At 37.5% G+C, this 23,109-nt stretch overlaps 1 protein-coding gene and 1 pseudogene across 1 annotated transcript in view; both read left to right on the forward strand.

The window, feature by feature from the left end:
- Positions 1 to 1,042: 1,042 nt before the first annotated feature.
- LOC130136936 (TMV resistance protein N-like) lies at positions 1,043 to 2,019 on the forward strand (annotated as a pseudogene).
- Positions 2,020 to 6,555: 4,536 nt separating this feature from the next.
- LOC130136937 (disease resistance protein RPV1-like) overlaps positions 6,556 to 23,109 on the forward strand; it is a 34,505-nt gene continuing 17,951 nt past the window's right edge. Inside the window, exons 1-2 of the mRNA XM_056307561.1 lie at positions 6,556 to 6,687; positions 8,321 to 8,519. Of these exons, the coding sequence (XP_056163536.1) occupies positions 6,556 to 6,687; positions 8,321 to 8,519 (331 nt within the window). The remainder of the gene's footprint in view (positions 6,688 to 8,320; positions 8,520 to 23,109) is intronic.

Below are 23,109 nucleotides of genomic sequence, written 5' to 3' on the forward strand. Positions count from 1 at the left end.
TCAGCCTCCAGTTTGTTTCCTTCTATCTCGTCATTGCCCGCTTCTCTCTCTCTCTCAACTTTCTATATCGTTGCCTTTTTGGCCAAGAAACTTTCTATAGTAGAACCTCTTTCCTATCCCTCTTCTTTTAATTTGTTGCTTAAGGATTAGCCAAAAGAAGACTGAGCCGCTTACCCACAGGTCAACGTCTCCCATGCCACTACATACTATTATAGTGGATTGGATACTAAATATTAAATTATATTAGATGGATGACACTCCTAAGTTATGGAATATCATCTTATTGATCTTTTCTTCATCTTTTACTAGCATGAAAACCAGAGTCACGCCTTTAGTTGTTGATAATTTGCAGACTTGAAGCTGAATTTATCCAATCCGTTGTTGAGAAAATCTCAAGAAGACTGAGCGGCTTACGCACGAACCTGCTTGCTTTCCATCCAGTTGGGTTAGATTCCCAGGTACAAGCCTTGTACTCCCTACTCCAATTAGAGGTTGAGGAGGTTCAAATCGTGCGAATTTCCGGCCCTAGCGGAATAGGAAGGACTACACTTGTGAGAGCTTTGTACCATCGAATTGTAGATCAATTTGATCGGAGTCGCTTTCTGGCGAACGTGAAGGAAATATCGAGCCGAGATGGCCTCGTCAAAATGCAGGAGACCCATTTTGGTGACGTTCTCGGCGATGGAGTTTCAGAGTTTGGCGACAATATTCATGCAGTAACAAACTTCATGAGGAGTAAGCTTGACAACAGGAGGGTTTTGCTGGTGCTTGATGATGTTGAAGGGTTGTCAGAGCCTCTGAGCCACCTGATTGAGGCAATAAACTTAAGCTCAGGAAGTAGAGTCATTTTTATCCCACGACACGAAGAACCTTAATTGGTCTATGCGGGGAAATCTATAAGGTAAGATCGCTGAATGATGATCAAGCTCTCGAGCTCTTCAGTTGGAATGCATTCTGAGAAAGATATTCCAAAAGTGATTATAAGATGCTCTCAAATTGCTTCACCAGTTTTTCCAATAGGCTTCCTTTGGTTTTGACCGTGATGGGTTCTTTCTTGAACGACAAAAGCGTCAAACAATGGCAATGAGCTTTTGATCGCCTGAAAGAAATCCCTCAGGGTAAAGTTCATGAAATACTGAAAACTGTTATCAATGGCTTAGAGGCCAATGAGTGAACGATTTTTCTCGACATCGCGTGTTTTCTAAATGGATATGACAAAAAAGAGATTATAAAATCCCTAGACCAATGCAGTGTGCATGCCGATTGTGGGATTGAGATTCTGGCTAAAAAATGGCTAATATACATCGATGAAAATAACAAAATATGGATGCATGATTTGCTTCAAGAAATGGGTAGACAAATTGTGATTCAAGAGTGCCTTGAAAATCCCAACAAGCAAAGTAGAATATGGCGTTATGAGGATGCTCTACAAGTGGTTAATCAAAATTCAGTAAAAGTTTAATCATGTCCTAAAGCAAAAATTATTTGAGCACATATATATTTGTTCTTTTTGTGGACTTCACATTTACATGTGTTGTAAAAACCTTTAGATTGCATAATTAAGATAGCCACATATGCAATTCTTCTTTTTGCCAAATAGGGTTTAAGTAAGAAATTAGGATTTATTATCTTTATTTAGTGTTTTGTTAATTTTCTTTTTAAACCGACAGTGTTTATCAACTGATAAATCGATCTCATTTGTCCTTTTTTCATAAGATGAATATATCTTCGCCTAGCAACTGCTTGTGTTATAATGGTCTTTATTTGTTTATTTGCAAGTGCTTCCAATATGCATAATTATTTTTTATTGGGCTCTAACAGGGAACAGATGCCATTGAAGGGATTAAACTACACAAGGTTGATATAGAAGACTTGATCGTGAATGTAGACTCGTTCAAACAGATGCCATTGCTCTTTATGATGGCTGATCATGTCCATCATTGTGGACCGGCCGGGCATCTATCGGAAAAGTTGTGGAGGCAATTGGGTCGAAACAGCAATAATATGTTCGTGTGTTAGGAGGCGCTGCTCAAGAAACCTATTCTTATTATCTTCACGCTGGTCCATGTCAACCTCTGCCTATTGGACCTTGGCCCATTATGCCCAAACTTGAGTCTATGCACGTGGATCCAATAGATTTAGTCTATTGGACCTTGGCCCAATAAGCCCAATTTAAATGTCTTGTCAAAAAGCTTGGCACGTGTACTTAATAAAGGCCATCGAATATCTTTCTCTCTCTCATTTTCTTTTGAAATTTTTTTACTTTTCGTCCTTATACTTTCACTAATTTTCTGATCTAGTCTCTATACTTTCAATTTTTTCAATCAAGTCCCTCCGATGTGAAATCTAGCCGAATCCAACTAACGTGGCTGTCAAAAGACGCCGAAGTGTGATGTAAATTAAATATTGCCTAGGTAAATACCCATCGTGGATAGAGAATTGGTGGGAGAATAAACATTGAATCCATTCACTATCCGTGGCCTCTTGATGGGTGTCCACGTAAGCAATACCTAATTCAAGTTACTCTTCGACTTCCTCCAACAGCAACATCAGTTGGATTTGGCCGAATTTTGTATCGAGAGACATGATTAGACATTTTGTTAAGTAGAAGGACTTGATTAGAAAAACTAAAAGTATATGGTCTCAATTAGTTGTTACGCAAAATAGAAAGAGTAGACAAAAACAAAACAATTTGAGCGAGAAATAAATGAAAAAAAAAAAAAAAAAAGTAAACCTGGCATAGTGAACTTACGTGGTTTAGGGGTGTGCCTACTTCATGAAGAGATCGACAAGATAGATCGACTATAATTAGCAAAAAGGATATTACAATCCCTTAATCACACTCACTCACTAGTGTTTTCTCGCCCTGATTACTCCTAAGTAAGCCCCACAAAAATTAATCAACAAAAAATCTCCCATTAGGTTTCTCTTTACGACTCTCTAAAAGCTCTCTCAAAGTAAATGAACAAAATAGATCAAAACCCGTGCTTTATTTTCTAAGCTCTCGAAAATATATCACTTGCAAAGTCCGCAAGTTCTGGTCAGTAGGAATGAATAATTGAAAATGTGGAATCTCTTCGCTTGGACGTTAGCATATCTGCATGAGGCAGCGTAATGCGGTCCTTTGCCACACTCTATTATTTCTAGAATTCTAATTCATGTTGGTGATACAAAGTAATGTGATGATTATTGGGTTAAGCCTTTATCCACCTAGTTATAAATAAAGTCCGTATATTCAAATAATGCAAGCTTACTCTTGGAAATCTATGGCTGGAGGTGTATTTGTTCCGTTATGTACTTATGAGTAATTAATATTTCTTTTACATTGATGGTATCCGAGCCACACTTCATCCATGTTAGATTAAATGTTTCTTTGGAAATTTACATCTATTGTTCAAAGGTATAGAGACAAAAAGGAGGATCATTACATCTCCGGAAAAATTATCCAAAAAGTCCTAAATTTATTGCACTTCTGTCAATTCAGTCCTAACCTTTTCAAGTTTGCTAATTAAGTCCTAAACATTTTCACTTATTACCAATTGAGTTAATCCGGTCAATTTTGGCTGTCCGGAGCTGACGTAACGCCCGCTGGTGCCGGCCATTCGGCCAACGCTGACATGGCAATTTTTAAGAATATTTTAATATTTTTTTCGAATTGTTTTTTTCTAGCCTTCTTCCCCTCTGGCGAGGGACGGCAAGGTTGACCTCGCCTTCGCGAACAAGGCAACGGCGAGGTCGAGCCTCACCTAGCCAAGGTTGAGCCTCATCCAGCCAAGGCGAAGCCGACCTCATCGTCACCTAGGTCTCCCTTGCAGAACAACATTGAGGTCGGCCTCGCTTTGGCGAGAGAAACCAAGCAACAGTGAGGTCGCCTCACCTTGGCTTGGCGAGGCTCGACCTGGCCTGGGCGAGGCTCGACCTGGCCTGGGCGAGGGAGACCCAGGTGACGGCGAGGTCGGCCTCGCCTTGGCTAGGCGAGGTTTGGCCTCGTCCAACCAGGGGCTAGCAAAGCTTGCCCTCACCAGTGGCCGGCGAGGACAAGCTTCGCCAAAAGCTGGCAAGGTCGACCTTGGCAGCCCTCGCCTTTGGCCGGTCCGGCGACCAGCCAAAGGGGAAGAAGGCTAGAAAAAAATATAAAACATTCGATAAAATATTAAAATATTAAAAAAATTTGCCACGTTAGCGTTGGCCGGACGGCCGACGTCCACGTCATCTCCGGGCTACCAAAATTGGCCTAATGGACTCAATTGGCAAGAAGAGAAAAGGTTTAGAACTCAATTGACAAACTTAAAAGGTTTAGAACTCAATTGGCAAAAATACAATAGGTTTAAGACTTTTTGGACAATTTTTCCTTACATCTCCTGGTCATAAGAAAAGTAAAACTTTTGACCAAATTAATATGCATATTAATCCTGTTCCACATCTCTAATCCTCGAAGTTTGGTTTAGCTCATCGCCTGTAATATAAACGTCTATTATGATGGTTATACCTTGTAACCTTGGAACAATAGTGGGCAGTTCAATTATTTCTCCTATGATGAACAACGGATCCAACAGTTAATGGAAATTGGTTCATTTCGGCTAGTTACAAGGTTTCGAGAATCAATCGCCTAGGCTGGGTTTTTTGTTAGAGCGTGTGATTAGTGGGGCAATTATTGTAATATTTTTTAGGAGAATACTAGTATTAATGCTCATGAGTTCAACATGATGCCTGAACTCTAAGTTTCATGTGTGGCAATTGTCACGACCTATCCAAAGGTGAACTGTCTAGGGTTCGGCTAATGGCATACTAAGCTTTCACCCAGCTTGAGCTCTTTCAAACCCGTACCAATTCGCAATTTAGGTTCAAGTTTTTTTAACACACAAGATTAATTTCATTTCGTAGTCACTACTAATTAGTTTTTGGTGGATCAAATTGAAACCCAAGTAAAGTGTGTGAGAGTACTTTACTTCTACGAACCAGATATTTATAGATTCGAGGACTTGATTATGCTAAATTAAACTGATGCCCATTTGATACATTTTCTCTTTTATTTTCAAAATATATTTTGTCAAGCAACTCGGATTGATTTTAGACCTATCCACTGATATGCAAAGGGTGCGCAACCACTAAAGTAACACTCAATAAAATAACGCAATAAATAAATTGCTAGAATAGGGAAAGAATTCAATACCTCGGTGCAAGCAAAGCGCATTGATTAATTAATTCTCTCTGTTTTTAATGAAAACTAAGTTACATGCTATTCTAAGCTAGGTGAACATGCGGGGGTCACTACCCTAACAACATGAGACATGACCTAGTCTAATATGATATGCAACTCTAAATTAAATGACCCTAAACATGCAATCATTAAAAGACATAGCACATATGACATGGCGATGACATGGGGCGATGACGTGACAGGATGACGTGGCAAGATGACATGGAATTTGTGCAACTATCCTATATGACATGCACAAGTTTATTTTTGTATTTTTCATTAAAATTCGTAATTAAAAATATACAAATAAACTACATAAAAGATTAGCTATCCAATTCAGATTAAGAAACAATTTGAGCCCAATTTTATCCTATCTTGGAAAACTGTTTTAAACATGCAATATTATCTAAAAAATCTATCTTGATCTATCATGCAATCTTTTTTGTATTTTCGAATGAGGGAATCAAATAAAACAATATAAGCACCAAATCAAAAAAGATAAAGCTCGAAATTGCAAAAGATAAACACTAAATCACCAAAAGATATTCAATCCACGCAATTTGGAAATAAATAAAACTGCCACCCCGATCTACATGCCACAAGATCAAGTTGCCAATTTTCCGTGCAGTCCATAACCCTACCTCAATGCCTAGAGATTGAGTTACCAACTACAACACGTTTTCAAATTAGGAAATTATCCTAATTGGACACGCCTATCATCTCAGAATATTCAAATTAGATATCAATCTTTTAAAATAGGCAATAAAATCCAATATTTAAATTTGGATGTGACAGTTATCTATTCAAAAGATTTTGTTCGCAAAAACGGACTGGCGGATGACGGATCACGGACGGCGGCCAGCTTGTGGAAGGCGGTCGGTGTGGTGACCGGGCCCGGCCGTGGTTCTCACGGTGGCTAGTCCCGATCAGAACAACGGTGAGGGATGGGTGAGCGCGCCGAAGAGATCACGGTCACGGCAAGGACTTAATGGGCACATCGGAAGACCTATTGTGCTGCTGGATGAGTCGCTAAAGCCTTCAGAATGCTGGAATCTCACTGAGATGCTTGGGTTCTCGCCAATATTGCTAAGGGGTTGCTAGAGTGACAGAGGTAGATTTAGTTTACTGGAACACCTGCAATAAAGAACACCTCGCCACGGACTGAGCAAGCTTGCAGCATCACTGTGAGTGCTTCGTCCACGTCCGTCGAAGCTCCTAAGGCGCTGGGAAATCCAGGAGTTGCTGTGGACTCGTCGGAAAAGCTGGTCACGGTGATCGAACAGAAAGCCGGCACTGCTATGGAGAGTGCAGATTGTCGGTGAGAGACTGAACAGCAACGGCAGGAGCTCTTGGCGATGGTGGAGGCTGGATCGTCGTTCGCTGGCGGGCGCTACTATAGGAGCAAAGCTCGCTGGAAATTCGCCGGGAAACCTGCAAAGACTCGCGTGATACCTGGAGGCTTACTGGCATCAACGGGAAGCTCACCGGTACGGGGTCGACACCGAGGAGGTGTGGTGGCGGGATGTGGAGGCACGGTAGAGAGCTGACGGGTGACTTGAGATTCGACGAGGGCTTCGCGGAAGGTGCTTGGTCTGTAGCGTCGCTTTGGGCTCGTCTGGTGGCCGCTGGAGGATGAAAGTCGTCTGGACAGATGGCTGAGTTGTCGGACATTGTCTCCTCCCTCTTCGGCGTTTTCTGTGATGCGCTCTCTGTGTTTGAGCTCGTGAAAGTCTTGCTAGTGTTACGAGTCTTTTCTTTACATACGGGACAACCGAGCTTTCCAAGGGAAGGACCAAACGTAACATATTATACTTTCATTCCCTTTATTATGATTTCACCCAAATATTCCTCCCCTTTGTTGATCGAGCAATCAGAACTTACCTAGCTAAATTGCTTCACATCTTCTTCTTTTTTCTTTTTATTGCTTTCTTTTGACGTTTCTTGCAATGCGTAAGACCACCATCTTTCCTAGAATATTCTCCACTATCGACATCCTTCAATTTATATTTTCATAGGCGTCCCTGATACGAATTTCAGCCATCATGTGCAAGGCACAGTGGGAAAACTTGGTCGAATTTTATATCCCCTTGGTCTTAAGCTTGGGACCTTGCATCTGCCACCAATCCAATGCAAATTATGGGTTTAATAATGCATGATAATAAATGCAAGCGTACAAGCCTATTATTGTTATTGCTCCTAAAATCTATGTGTAGTTTAATTAACATTTTTGTTTAGGGATAGGGTCAATTCCTAATTTTCTATGCAATTAATGACTAAATGAGTTATCAAAATTTAGGTGTCAACAATAATCAATGCTAGTTTGTGTGTGTGGAGAGAGAGAAGGGGGGGGGGGGGGGTGGGGGTATTATTATTCCATTCAGTGTGAACGTTGCTTCCCATCTAGCTAGGCTAGTCTCAATGTCAAGTACTATGCGAGAACTAGATCAGACCACCTTGAAAATCAATCCGATTTCAAGTTCCCATCGAAATTGCTCCGGTTCCCAGTTCCGAGTGAAGAATCACTTGGGACCAGATCGAATTTGGAATCAGTTTCATAAGCCTAAAAAACATAATTTTTCTTTTGGCATCTCTCTCTCTCTCTTGCTCACGACTCACCCTCCTCCTCGCTCACTCATGGCTCGCCCTTGCTCATTCGAGCCTCGCAACCCATGCTCGTTCCTGACTTGCCTTTGATCGCTCGCCCTTGTTGATCTTTTGCTTTGAACCGTTTTGTTACTCATATTATTTTGCTTTAAAAAATGAAACCAAAAAAAAGGAACAAAAGAAAAATAGGTTCTCGAGTAGACATTGGAACCGGACCAGAAAAACAGGGCGGTTATATTGCAAACATGGTAGAGTATAGGTAACAAAAACTGTGAACAGGTTCTAAAAAGATAGGTTCTAGGTTTCAGGTCTGGAACCTACCTACCCTAAAATAGATCCTTATGAAATACAAGCCTGCAATTATCTCAGTAAAATTATCAACATCGTCTGAAGTGGGTTTGTAGGAAGATCCGAAACATGTATGAAGGGTGAAGTTTTGCAGGAAGGTCTTCCATTGTGTGCGCGGGAAAAAAACTATCTTGGTGTTTATAAATGTGTCATGTATTGTTGTTACAGAAACATGTGCAATCTTCATTTTTGGGAATTACATATAAGATGGAGAGCTTGTCCTTGCCGTGCCCTCCCAGTTCTCTGTCAACCCTGACCCCCTCTCTATCCCTCTCCCACGGTGACGTAGTCGCCATCACCATGGCCGCAAACTCCTTGATTGAGGTCACCCATAGCTGCCGCGACTTCGATAGAGGCTCACACCGAGGTCATTGTGGCCGGAGAGAGAGAGAGAGAGAGAGAGAGAGAGAGAGAGAGAGAGAGAGAGAGAGAGAGAGAGAGAGAGAGAGGGGACAAAAGGGTGGTCAAAGGCGATGGGATGGTGGCCGGGGAAATGGAGAATGACAGATTCGGGTTGAGAGATTGAGTTGATGCTAGGGATTTTTGGGGCTTTATCACAAGAAAAGATGAGTTAGTTATTTCAGTGAGATTGAACATGAAACTTGCAATTTCAAAAGTAGAGTTATGTTAATGATAAAGCAAAGAAAATCCAAGTATAACTTTTCTTTTCTTTTTTCCTTTTGATTACTTTGAGTTAGCAAGATCGAATTAAGAAGGCTTTATGCCTAATCTTGAAGAAAAAAGAATTAAAGTCCAAAGACTCAAGTCGATAGTCATCAAAAGAACAAACAATGAGTCATCCTTTCTTCCACCTTTAATTCCTCCAATCACGTCTCTAATTGGTATATTATTAATATAGATAGGGTTAATACCACGAAAAATTCCAAACTGGTACACATGTGATAAATTTACCCTAAACTAATTTTTTGACCACGGAAAATCACAAACCGATACACCTGTAACAAATTTAAAATTAATTTTTTGACCACCAAAAATCCAAACTAATATATTTGTGACAAATTTATAATACCACGAAAAATCACAAACCGGTACACCTGTGACAAACGGAGGGAGAAACCCTAAATCGGTGCATATTGTCAACTATTACATGTTATCCAACTCGAAAATTTGATTGTAAAATTTAACGAAAATTAACGGAGAATAAATTTGTCACGGGTGTACTAGTTTGGGGTTTTTTGTGATCAAAAAATTAAATTAAGATAAATTTGTCACAAATGTATCAGTTTAGGGTTTTTCGTGGTATTGACTCATATAGAATCCCCCTTGCAACTTACCAATCAGAGGAAGTAATAAAAAAAATATATAATCCTTTAAAAAAAAGTGGTGATGCATTCTTCAATAAAATGGCATCCCTATAATTAACAACAACGTTTGGGTGGTTCTTAGTTATGTCAGATTCAAAAAATATATATAAAACTTAGATTATCTAATAAAAGATCATGAAATGGTTTATCTCAACTATATACTGAATACTGATAAATTCTGTTATTGCACTTAATGCCATAATTTTTACATATCTCTTATCTCAACTATATTCTGAATACTGATAAAGATTTCTAAGTTTTTCCATTTAAAATTAAAAAGTTTAACATGCCCTTTTTGCATGAAAAACTCTGTCAAGTTTTAGCTATTTATATTCCAAAAAAATGCCGATCCTCCATTTGGATTTTGATGGTAATCTTTAACGTTAATCTTTTTATTTTATTTTTGAGATTAAAAAAACTATTTTATAATATAACTTTGTCTTTTCCTTTTGACCTTCCATAATTTATCTTGGCAATTTGCTATCAGTGAAACCTAGCACTTTTTCTCTCTTGACAATGAAGCAGTTTATTTCCATTTTTGAATGAAAAACTATTTTGTCAAGTTTTGGCTATTAATAATTGGCAAGAACGTACTAATTCTTCATTATTTTTTAATATAAGTTTATGAAATTGTTATTTGAAATTACAAAAATATATTTTTCCCGAAATTCACAAGTTGTGTTTGAGTTTTATTTAACTTATTGCGGGGAGGGGTTTTACCGCATTGGTGGCTTTAAAGATTTCCCGAACAGGAAGAAAAAGATGATACCTTAATTCTTAAGGACAATTAAAGGAGCCTAATTATATATTTGGAAATGTAGCGTGTCGTGCACGAAGTGACTCCATATAATTCGATAAAATTGACTTTATATCGAAATAAAGATTGCAATTTGTTAGTGCATTGCATATTATCTAATTAAGCTAGTTATTCATAAAGTAAATTTCGGACATAAAAGCATTTACAAAATTACACAATCAGTCCTAAGCCAATTGTGTGGATATAAATTTAGTTCTAAACTTTGCAATTTTACAAATTTAGTCTCATACCTTTTATGCAAAATTCCAATATAGTCATTATAATCAATTTTCGCCGGACATCACTGACGTGACAGCCCAGCTATCGGCGGTCATCCAATGTAGCATACTGTCACATCAACAATTTCAAGCGAAAATTGATCATAATGGCTACATTAGAATTACGTGTAAAAGTCTAGGGCTAAATTGGCAAAATTGAAAAGTTTAAGACTGAATTGACATTCGTACAATAGGTTTAGAACTGATTGGATAATTTCTCTCAAAGCATAAGTATAACTTTCTCATTAACATCCTTTCTCGTAACACGATTTGTCATGTAAGAATGGCCTATTATACTCCATATATAGTCACGTGCTATCCACTTGCGTAGATGGATTATGAAGGTCGCCTAAGAAAAGTTCGTAGAGATTGTGCCAACATTAAATATAAGTAATTCTCAAATTTGCAACAAAAGCATATTTTTAACTATACATCATTTTAGTCTTGTATTTCATGTGTGAGTAGACCTGATCATTGGGCGAATGGTCGGCGGGCTTGGGTGGTCTTAGCTGAATTTTTTCGCCCCGTTGAGCGGGTCTAGACAAAAATTCCAGGTCTAGTCAGCGGGATGGTTGGGCCTGGGGAACGACCTCGAGGCTTGTTCCGGCCCGCCCATATATTTACTAAAAGAGATTATCAAATACGTTTTGCTATTAATTTTACTTTGATATTTAATACTTCTTAGCACTAATAGGATAAAATAAGCCTAAATTTCTAATGTAGTAGAGAAAAAACTATAAAACTCATAGGTGAAGTAATAAAATAACATAACACGAAGTTCCTACAATTATTTTTCATTTGTTTTCCATTTCTATTTAATTTTTTAATTGAAAATTTTCATTCTTTGTTATCCGGAGGAAATACATTTTTGTAAAACTTGAGAAATGGTGGTTTTGCGTGTGTGTGTGTATATAATGTGGTGTTCTATGAAAAGTAAGTTTGTTTATTTATTTATTTGGGGGAGGGCCACAACGCCCTCGCCTGGATCTTGGCAAGGGCCACGATGCCTTTGCCCAGATTAGGCGAGGTTCGGCTGGCGACCTTGCCAACCTAGAGTTGTAAAGAAAAAAGAAAGAAAGAAAAAAAAAGGAAAAAAGAAAAATTAATTAAAAAATCAATTTCGGCGATTTCCGACCAAAATTGGCTAAATGGATTACGATGGCAAATCGTCAAAAATTTTATGACTCAATTGACACAATTGAAAGGTTTAAGAAAGAACAGACACAAATGTAATAGATTTAACATTTTTTTGGTTATTTTCCCTATTTTAACATATACCGAATGCTCGTACAATTCTTAGTCACTATCAACACCCGACAAATATATGGGTGCGCAATTTGAAGTTGACATGTGTCTCCACTCCGGAGAGATATATTCCTCTTATTTCGTCTCTTTTTAAACTACCCTAATATTTAAACATCAAAAAGTAGAAATCAAAGTAACAACATAATATGGTTACTCAAAAATCATATTTCTTTTTGTGTATATGGCAAATTCTGAATTTGGTTTAAGTCACTGATTACTAAAAATCATAATTTTCTCTAGATACAGAAAGGCTAAGAATATGTGATTACCTTTTTCTACTAATCTAGGAGCATGAGTGGAGAAGTCCGACTATTTGGAGGCCCATGAAAAAATGTGCAATCACCATAGATCGGTTATGTTCATGCATTTGTTCTACGCAAGTGGGTTGACCTAAACTGGTTTGTATACAGCTGGTGAAATTGAACGAGTGACCTCTGCGTTCTGAGTTCAAAATTCTCAATGCAAAACCAACTCCACAAATGTTTGGGTTAAGCAATTTCATGTGATAAGCTTAATATTATTATTGTAGATATAAAAAATTTAAAAAGAATGATTTACAACCGACTACACGATTCTAACAGATTCTTTCCCAAAAATGACTGTTTTCAGAAGGGCTATGTCTTCCTCATCTCCTGTTATCAATTTTTTGATTGGTGGATTATAAACGTGTACATCATCGATATTTATATTTAGACTTATTAGAATGTAATTGATGTTCATAATTTGTAATTTACCAATTAGAGTTATTGTACGAAATTTTCTCCAACCGAACATGGAGGAAAACACTTTTTCCCATCTTCTCATTTTAACAAACGATGTAGCCCAACATGTTTTAAAAAATAATTATAACTAATGTTAATTCTCTCGAATCAGTTATGTTTTCGATAAGAAAAAAGTAGGTAAAGGAAAATAGGAAACTACTTTGGCCTTTATTCACAGAAAATAAAATGTGAGACTAACATTTCAAAAGACAAGTTTTATGTGCCTTCCTATTTACAAGCTAATTCGAATGGAAGGAAGGAATGCTAGTGATAGCAAATAACAAAAGCAGAAAGGAAAAACGCAATAGTAGAGATCAAATGTAAATGAACTCTTGGCACAAAGCCCCAGTTCATCGACACATGACAATCCTTTCCGTTTGCAAAAGATACGACACCTAGTCATGAGAGACTCCCGAAGCCAAAAAGCTGAGCATGCTCTTGCAATTTGGGCACTTGAGAGAGAACCGATTAACAGGAGTAAGCGTGACTGATAAGCAAGGGATATGGTATGGCCTAAGAAACAAAAATGGACGAGTTTTTTTTTTGGTTAAAAAAATGGACGAGTTTTAGAACCGCAAAATTAAATAAAAGAGAAGATAACACTGATAAGCAAGAGCCTCCACACCTTTTAATGTAGATCCCTCTCCCTCGATAATAGTCGAGAGAACTAATTGGACGAGCACGAGATCGGTGGCAGGGAAGTGATAGAGAGCACGAGCAACGATACTATTCTGATGGTTCTATTTCGTGACATGAGGTAGCTTTAATTTTCTTTTACGTCGTTCAGGTCGTCACTTAGAATAAAGAAAAGTTGTTGCCAGATTTATACGTAACGCGGATTGATATTTATCTGAACCATGACTTATGTGAGTCTCCATAATGATCAATGGTTTAGATGGCGCGAACCATCCCATATGTTGTTTTTGAAGGATAGGACACACATTTCGGGACGCGGGAGCTTAAATCTGATCGGACTACTTTCTTGACTAATTCATAAGAAACCAAGATGCAGAAGTCAGTTGAACCCCAATGCATCTTTTTTGTGGCCGAAGCATGGAGACTTTGGGTTTCTTTCGGTGACGACGGTCATTCATTCATCTTTATGAAGCAGTCTTCTAGAGTACGTGAGCCTAAGACATTTAGGGCGTGAATGATAACCATTATATTTTCCTATTTTTATATTTTTTTGTTCTCGAGAACAGATTTAGAACAGAAATCCGTTTGATAAAATAATTTTAAATTTTGGCCCAGAAGAGATTTACAACAGAAATGAGAAGTTAAAATTTTATAATTTTGCAACAGAAACAGAAATAACAACTCTCTTTTATTGCTCTTCCTTTCCGCTCACCCGCCGCCACCCACACGCCTCCGACCGCCCACCATTGCTTGCCGCCCGCCGCCGCCATCCACATGCCTCTAGCCGCCCGCCACCACTTGCCGCCTGCCGCCTCTCGCCGGCCGTCTGCCGCTTACCGCTGCCCGCACGCCTCTGGCCCACCCCCACCACTTGCGGCTCGCCGACCATCCGCCGCCGCTCGCCGACCGTCCGCCACCACCGCCCGGCCGTTCGCCACCGCCCACCCACTGCCTCTCGTCGGCCGTCCACCACCGTCCCCGGCCGCCGAAATCAGAAATTTAAGAATAACCTGTCAAACGAATTTATATTCCAGGAATAGAAATTTTGTGTCATAATCAAACGCTACTTTTTACTCAAAAACTCGTATGGGAAATAAAATTAGATTTTTCTATTTCTAGCCAAAAATAGGGCCGGGGAAGAGAAATATTGTCATTCGCGCCTTTACTTGTGTTCCCTTTTCTCTTTGATTACCATTCTCCGTTGCTCTCTCTCTCTCTCTCTCTCTCTCTCTCTCTCTCTCTCTCTTCTCGCTAGGGAGGCTTCTCGGACAAGACCTTTATATTTTTTATCGAGCGACCACATGCCATCCAAAAATGACATCGCCGTTCTCCGATTGGTCAGCATCTGTGACGATCTCTCTATTCGACGAGACATTTTGGACTTGTACAAAGCATGGACATATTTAATTGAGAAGGCAAATGGGGCTTGGAAAAATTTGAACTCAGGACCTCCTACTTTGATACAATGTGAGATTTTGTAGAACTACTGTCAACTGTTTTAAAAGCTTAAGTTGTTAGATGAAGATGTGACTTAATATTAAAAATTCTATCAGTTCTTTTTACAAAAACCAAAGCCATGGATCTTGAGGCTTCTTGCCGTTTCGTGCGTGGCTCTGGCCGCGGAAATGCTGCAAACAGAGATCTCTCTCCCTTATGTTCAAGTAAAACGTGGAAGAATTCAAACTATAGAACAGGAAGAAAGAGAAAATATAACACTTAATTTTTCAATTTTTGCCAATTTAGTCTTTCAACCTTTGCTTGAAATTCCAATTTAGTTCTTCCAACCAATTTTTGTCAGAAACTGCTGAGGTCCATATAATATATTTAGGCCTGATTGGGTAATTTTTCAAAAGTCTTCCGATGACAGATTGATGGATGTTAAAACATTCATTAAAATTTCAATGCTAGGGCATCGAACTTGAGGATGTAGATTTTCCTTTGTCCAAAAACTTGAGATTAGTATTTTAGGTGATAAGGACACTACAAGTGTCATAACTTTCGTACAGCATTCACTCGAGTGCCATAACTTTTTTTTGACTACTTAAATGCCATAACTTCTAAAAAAACGCTCACTCAAGTGCTATAACTCTCAATTGTCACTTAAGTGTCAAAATTTTTTAAAAAGGTTCACCCAAGTGCCAAAATTTTGACATGGCATTGAACTTGTAATGAACATTTTTAAAAAGTTGTAGCACTCAAGTGATCGATTAAAACGTTATATAGCACTTAAATGATAAAAAAAAAAAAGTTATGAAAATGAGCAATAAAATTGACATTATGAGTATGAGAAGATATTTTTATAAAAATTTTAAGTAAATATTTTTAAGACATTAATATAGTTATGGACCTTACATCTAATTAATAATATCTGAATTGTCAATTAGTAAAATTAACATTGCAAGAATGAGAAAATATCATGATTATAAATTCAAGTAGAATTGAATATATTATGCAAGGCATGTAATGTGATATATGTACAGAAAGAATCAATAGTTATATTTCTAGGGGAAAATTCCAAAAAGGGGACCGAAGTGGAGTCATTTTCTCAAAAAAGCGCATGAAGTGGATATTGTCTTAAATAAGGGCCTAAAGTGGTCAAATCGTCTTAAATAAGGGCCTGAAGTGGCCAAATCGTCTCAAATAAGGATATTTGGCCGGCCCGTAACTATTCCTCCGATGAAGAAGCGGTATTTTAGTAAAAAAAAGTCATAATATATTTTTTTGATTTTTTTTACTTTTGTTTTCTTTTCCTTTTTTTACTTTTTCTTTTTTCTTTTTCCTTTTTTCTTCTTCCCTCCCCAAAGGTCGTCGGCCTCAAGCAAGGGCTGCCCAGCCCGCGTCGGGCGAGGGTCGCCCTTACTAGTATCGAGTGAGGGTTGCCTCACCTGGGCTGGGCGGGCGAGGGCGACCCTTGCCAGATCCGACGAGGGCGGCCCTCACCCGTCTAGCCCAGGAGAGGGCAACTCTCGCCAAATCCAAGGAGGGCAACTCTCGCCCTGGCTTGGCCTCACCAGCCCAGGCGAGGGCCGCCCTCACCCGACGTCGACGAGGGCAACCCTCGCTAGCCCAGGCGAGGGCGGCCCTCGCTCAACGTTGACAAGGGCAACCCTCGCCTGCCCAGGCGAGGGCGGCCTCCACCTAAGAGCGGAGACCTCTGCCTACCCCAGCGATGGCCGGTGGTGGGAAGAGAGGGAAAAAAAAAGAAAAGGAAAAGAAAAAACAGAAAAAGGAAAAAAAGAAAGAAAAAAAGAGTAAAAGACGAAAATACCCTTTGGCCGGTGAGATCAGATTCTTATTTAAGACTGATATAGCAACTTCAGGCCCTTATTTGAGATAAGATTCACTTCAAGCCCTTATTTGAAATAAGGTCCACTTCAGGCCCTTATTTGAAACAAGGTCCACTTCAAGCCTTTATTTGAGAAAATGACGGTACTTTAGGCCCTTATTTGAAATTTTCCCTATTTCTAGATATGACGCTTATGATGAGGGACTATCAAAGCCGAAAGCTGAGCATAAGCTCATGCAATTTGGGCTCTTGAGAGAGTACCAATTAACAGGAGTAAGTGTGGCTGACAAGCAAGACATACGGTATGGCTTGTGAAACCAAAATGGACTTATAGAACCCAACCTCCCAAATTCAAAAGGATGAGTTTTAGAACCGCAAAATCAAATTATAAAAAAGATAAACATTAACCACAATGGGGGCTTTAATTTTCTTTTAATAACCACTGTTAACATGAGAGAATCAGAAAGTTGTAAAATAGGCTCATTGGGAGAGCCCACTTGAGCAACACAGCTAGGTCAAGCACTTAAACACCAGTTCAAAAAAGGCCAATCTATTACTACGTATTTTAATCATACGTCAAGTGAAGAACGTTGTATGAATGATCATTCACTAAATGGGAGAGTTACGAAAATCAATCTTATACATATTGTACGAATGCCAATCCATCCATTAAACTTTAGGATACAGTTTAGTGGGAAAATCGTGATCCTACACTTAGCAAAGAGAAAATGGGATTAGGATTAGCAAGAAACGAGAAAGTCAAAGGAGCAATGTGTTACATAAAATGATACTTGTGCCGGCCAGGGAAAGAAAATTGAGGACACTTGCACGACTGCTTTGCTTGCTTTGTTTTGAAAACATGAGCAGTGTTCGAATATACAACCCAAAATATATAGGTGAAGGAGACTACATATATATATATACTTTGACAACCCCTCTCACCCGCAAACCGAATTAGGAACGACCTTAGTAATTTGACAAATGGAGGGTTGCACACATAAGATAAACTTGGGCTTATAGGATGAGGAAACTACATGTATATATAATGTGACATCCTCTCTCACCTGCAAGCAGAATTAGCAACGTCCCGAGCAATTTGACTAACAAGGGTTGCACACGCAAGATAAACTTAGGCTCATAGGTGTAAGAGATCACATACATAGAAAGAGCATGTAAATTTTGCAGATAAGTGATATGGGACAATATTCAAAATATTATAGAAACGCAATCATGGCCATGCTGGTAACCTTTTCTTTGTTGATAAGAGGCAGAGGTAATATTGTAAATTGATTATGCATGTTCTCTTTTCTTATAAGCCTAAATTGCTTGTGGAGTGTGTGTGTGGAAAATGAAAAAAAAAAAAATCCACTTGGAAAGGTAAAGTGATATTAAAAAGACGTTGCTATTGGAACGGCACCGTTGTTCCCTGTGATTGGCGGTGCCTTGTTGACCACAAAGTGCCATTCCATGGGAATTGGCAACTGGAACTTTGCAATGGAGCACATTTGGGAAAGAATCTTGACAGAATATTCTCAAAAGTTGGACGATATTTTTTTCAAAAAGAGCATTAAAAAAAAGAAAAAAAAGAAGGAAATATACTTGATGCTTATCAACTTTTGTAAAACTCAATTCTTTTATAGGATACTTGCGAAAACATTTGCACCAATTAGAGATATAATGGAAGTCTATTAACAACACACATGTATTTAACCAAATTTCAAAATATTACTGAACAAATGCAAAATTTTAAAGTTGGCTAGCATGGTAAAAAAGATGGAGTTGTACGAAAAGAAAAAAGTAGCAAGGTAAAAAATTTTAATTAAACAAATTCACTATACTTTTTAAAATGAATTCTAATTTTTGGCTAGTCACAAGATGATCATGATTTTTTATTTTCAAGTTAACTTGGACTGCCATTGCTCGAGCAAAATCCATCAATGTTTTAAGTTGTGTAATTTAGATATTCGAGTTTTAATTTTGACGATTGTATTCGTTTTGCTAAATAAAGAATATTTTCTCTTTAACAACTACAAATGTAAAAAATATTTTATATTGGAGATGATGTTAATAGAAATCCTACATCTATTTTGGCTTACACTAAAAGATGTTTAAAACGTTAATTATACATTGCATGTATAGATATTTTGTTACAAGTAAGACAAATAAGCAAGGTTAAGTTGTAATCTTGAAAGTAATTTACCAAGAGAACCCCAAGGCACGGATGTGGAGAGTCGGTTGCCTCGAAACTCATAAAACATTTTGCAAGTTTTACGAACTGGTTAAGTTTATACCTTTCATTTGTACAAAATCCCATGGATTTCAACGAATCCTTCGTAAATTGATTGCGACAAAACTTATTATCCTAACAATTCATGTGGGAAATACGTGGCTAAGCTTATGTCGGATCTGTCAAAAAAACATAGTCGAAGGAAAACGAGAGTCCCTAGAATCAGCTCTTGTTGGGTTGCGAAGCATGAGGGTTTTGCACCATATCGATACGAATATAACAATAATTACAAAGTCGATGTAATTAGGAAAAATGACACAAACAGTCCCTGAACTTTGGCTCAATGTACAATTTGGTTCCTGAACTTTCAATTTGTTCAATATAGTCCCTAAACTTTAATCTAATATTCAATGTGGTCCCTGACCTTTTAATTTGTTCAATGTGGTCCTTGAACTTTTGGTACATGTTCAATGTAGTCCATGAACTTTATAAAAATATTCATTGTAGTCCTTCCATTAATTCAAGTTCAAGGACTACATTGTACATTTTCATATAGTTCAAAGACTAAATTGAATATGTACAAAAAGTCTTGACCACATTGAACAAATTAAAAGTTTAGGGACCACATTAAACATTAAGCTAAAATTCAAGGACTACATTAAACAAATTGAAAGTTCAGGGACCAAATTGCACATTAGGCCAAAGTTCAAAGATTATTTGTATCATTATCCCATGTAATTATTTTTCTTAATAAAAAAGTGGAGAAGTTGGATCGCACTACCTGGGCAGAATCACAAAGTCGTAAAATTGGCTTCGAGAGAGCCCACTAAACCAACACCGACAGGTCAAAAAGGCAGATCGATCGCGTTGTTTCTCTTCAACAATACGCAAGGTGAAGAAATAGTATAAAAATTCATTAAACCTTAGGACATACTATGGGGATTAGGACTAACATTAAAGATCCGTTCGTTTCACAGAAAACAACTTTTAGAAAAATATTTTTCGGATTTTCAGGCGTTCGATTCACGGAAAATAAACTAGTCAAGAAAAATATTTTCTAATAATAGATAAAAAACCTTCAAAAGTACGGAAACTATTTTCTATTTTTTAGAAAGCGGAAAACATTTTCCATCCTCTTTCTTTCACCTCTAGACCAAGCATTTTCTTTCACCAAACACCTTTTCATTTTATTTTTATTTTTATTTTTTCTTTGCTTTTTTTCTTTTTAATTTTTTCTTTAAAAAATGATTTTTTAATTGTTTTTCTTTTTTTTTTCTTTTCCTTCTTCTTCGACCGATCGTCTGTTACAGCCATAGCTGACGACCGGCCAAAGACAAGCTAAAGCCTCACCACAGGTCGGCGAGGCTTGACTGGCAAGCCTCGCTAGGTGGAGACTCGAGCTCACCTGGCAGGGCTCCAACCGTACCAAAGACTAGTGATGACAAACTTGCCAGAGGTTGACGAGGCCATGACTCACTAGATCGGTGAGGCTCGAGCCTCGTTAGAGGCCGGCGAGGCCTCGGCCTCACTTGTGGCCAGCGATAGGCCAATGAAGAAGGAAAAAGAAAAATAAGGAAAAGAAAATAATAATAATAATAATAATTAAAAATTCAATTTAAAAAAAATAAAAGAATAAAAAATATTATTAAAAAAAGTGTATAGAGGAAAATCATCCATACCAAATGGTGAAAAATATTTTCTAGTTCATTTTTAAGTTTTAACCAAATACTAAAAAATATTATTATTTTTTTGAAAAATAACTACTTGGAAAGTTATATTTTTCATGAAAAGAATGGAGCCTAGGAAACTAAAAAGTTGAAGGAACGAGCTGCTCCAGAAGATAATCATTGTACAGGCCAAGGAAAGTAAAACCGAGGGCACTTTCAAGACTTTTAGTTGCTTTGACTGAATGAAGAAGCTACGGGCAAGAAGGAAAGTGAGTGGCTAAAAGATGCGAATCTACAACAAGGCATTACGCAGTGGAACTCATATGCACAAGATCATTTAAAAATTAAATAAAACGAGAATATGAGCAACTATTCGTTTTTCTTGTATGAACATTACTCTACTAAATAGGAATTACAGTAATATTGTTTCAACAGAATTTCTCCCACGAACGAAATACCTTTCACCAAAATCGTTCTTTGATTTTTATTTGGAGGAGATGGATTCTGTGTCGACTCTAGATAGGAAATCTCACAGGTTATTAAGGAAATCAACAACTTTAATTTCAAACAGAACTACACAAACACAAACTGTATCGGAATTTAATTAACAACAAGGTCTGGAAAATACAGAGTCTACAACAGAACCGAACATGAACAAACTATGCCGGAATTTAATGGATGACGCGGATTCGGGAACTACAAGTAAGAAACACATTGAACTTTAATCATCGACGAAAGTTTGAAAGATAAAAGTACAGTGTAGGAAAAAAAATAACTGAAAGATAGTAAATTTGTTTGATTTGTGCGGCAGCTTTCCAGTAAATGATCGGTGGTATTTATAGTGGTTGTGCTATAACTACTCCTGAGCAATTTTCCAGCGGTTGTACCCATATTCCTTTATCTTCGAAAGTTTTGCGCCCATACTCTCACGATGCCATGATCTTTCCCTTGGACGTTTGTTCTTTTAAAAACGTGTGCCTATTACTTCGCAACCTCAATCACTTTGTTTTTCAACAATTTCCCTCCTGAAAACTGCAACTTGATACTCACTATGTGTCTAACTTTCTCTTGATGCTCTGATGGCTCGCCAATCTCATTAATCGATATCTTTAGCCATTACGTCATCATATATCGACAACTGATTGACAGTGATCATTGGTGTGCGTTAATGTTGATATCGATCCTTGTGGTCGTCAATAATGGGTCACGCCCTTGACAATATTCACGCTCTAATCACATGTTTATCCATATCGGTGATTTCGTCACTTTTTGATGCAAACAAATATTAAAGAGGTTTAATTACTACAAAGCATATTCAACAATAGAAATCCCCAGCAAATCCATAATAAAGTTGCGCCCGAAATCTCCGGTGGATTTTCTTTTCTCGTTAGTGTTTCCCCACACGAAATTCCTAGTTATTTGGTCAATTCTTCACTAACTTTCTTGGGAAGTTTAGCTTAATTGCTTGGCCAGGAACGAATCTATACATTTGCCTTAGTGGAGACAATTACTCCACTAGCAACAAAGCGATCTTACGGTATAAAATAAGGTTAATTATGATGTAGATTTTATTTGTTTATTGAAACAGCATCTTAAGGCTGAAAAGGAGATCGAGATGACATTGAGAGATGACACATTATCCATTGAGATGACGTGGTCATCTAATTTTATTTGTGGCATTGAGATGACACATCATGCATCGTTACTCAAAGTACCGATACGGTTAGACCAAAAGTTAAAAAAGGTAAAGAAAAGTTACAAAATGGCTTATAGAAAATGTGGCTTAATGTCATCTGAAGTAATTAAATATATAATTCTCACATTGATCAAAGATTCGAACGATAGGACTAATGATTGCGTATCTAGATAGCACATACACCATGCAATTTGTGGAAGAGACAAATGATTGCAGCGACCAAAAAAACTCGAGCTCCGAACTGACCGTGCCACTTTCGGGACCAATTCATAGTAATCCACAGGTCATTGACCATTTGAGCCACACGCATCCTTTTGTGGCCCATACCTGCCCCATTCTTCGTAAAAAATTACACAATTGCTAAATTTCAGACCAATATATAATATTATCATTGAATTTTTCTTTGTTCAATGTGATCTTTGAATTAATCTTAAATATTCAATGTAGTCCATAAATTTTCAATTTATTCAATCTAATACAAGAACTTTTTATAACAAAGTGAAAGCATCCTATGATTATAGTTACAAGCTTTTATTGTTACACTAGTATTCAAATTTTAGAATATCTTTTCATTTCACTTCAATTCATTTCCTAAATCAATAAAAAAAATATGTTGTCCTTTTATTATGTTTTTCCCTTTTTGGTCTACTATTACTATGGTTCCATTTTTAGTATATTTTAACTTATAATCTTTATAACGGTAAAAATATAACCTCTTTTAGAGTTATATTGGATTCATTTTCCTTTATTTTAAAAATAAGCATTTTCATAAGCATATTTAATAACGATATTAATTTATCTATAGATTTCTTGTACTTTTATTAACTTAAATCATATTCCTAATTTTTTATATATAAAACTTTCAAGTTTTTGTGTTTCACCATTTCATAATTAAACTTAGTTAATTCTATAAATTATGAAATTAAAAGATAGGAATATCAACTCGATACAACTCTAAATGAGATTCTATTTTATTATTA

Source organism: Syzygium oleosum, unplaced genomic scaffold, assembly GCF_021117445.2.
Source record: "Syzygium oleosum isolate NSW1041296 unplaced genomic scaffold, Sole_v2.1 Sole_v2.55, whole genome shotgun sequence".
NCBI classification, from domain to species: Eukaryota; Viridiplantae; Streptophyta; class Magnoliopsida; order Myrtales; family Myrtaceae; genus Syzygium; species Syzygium oleosum.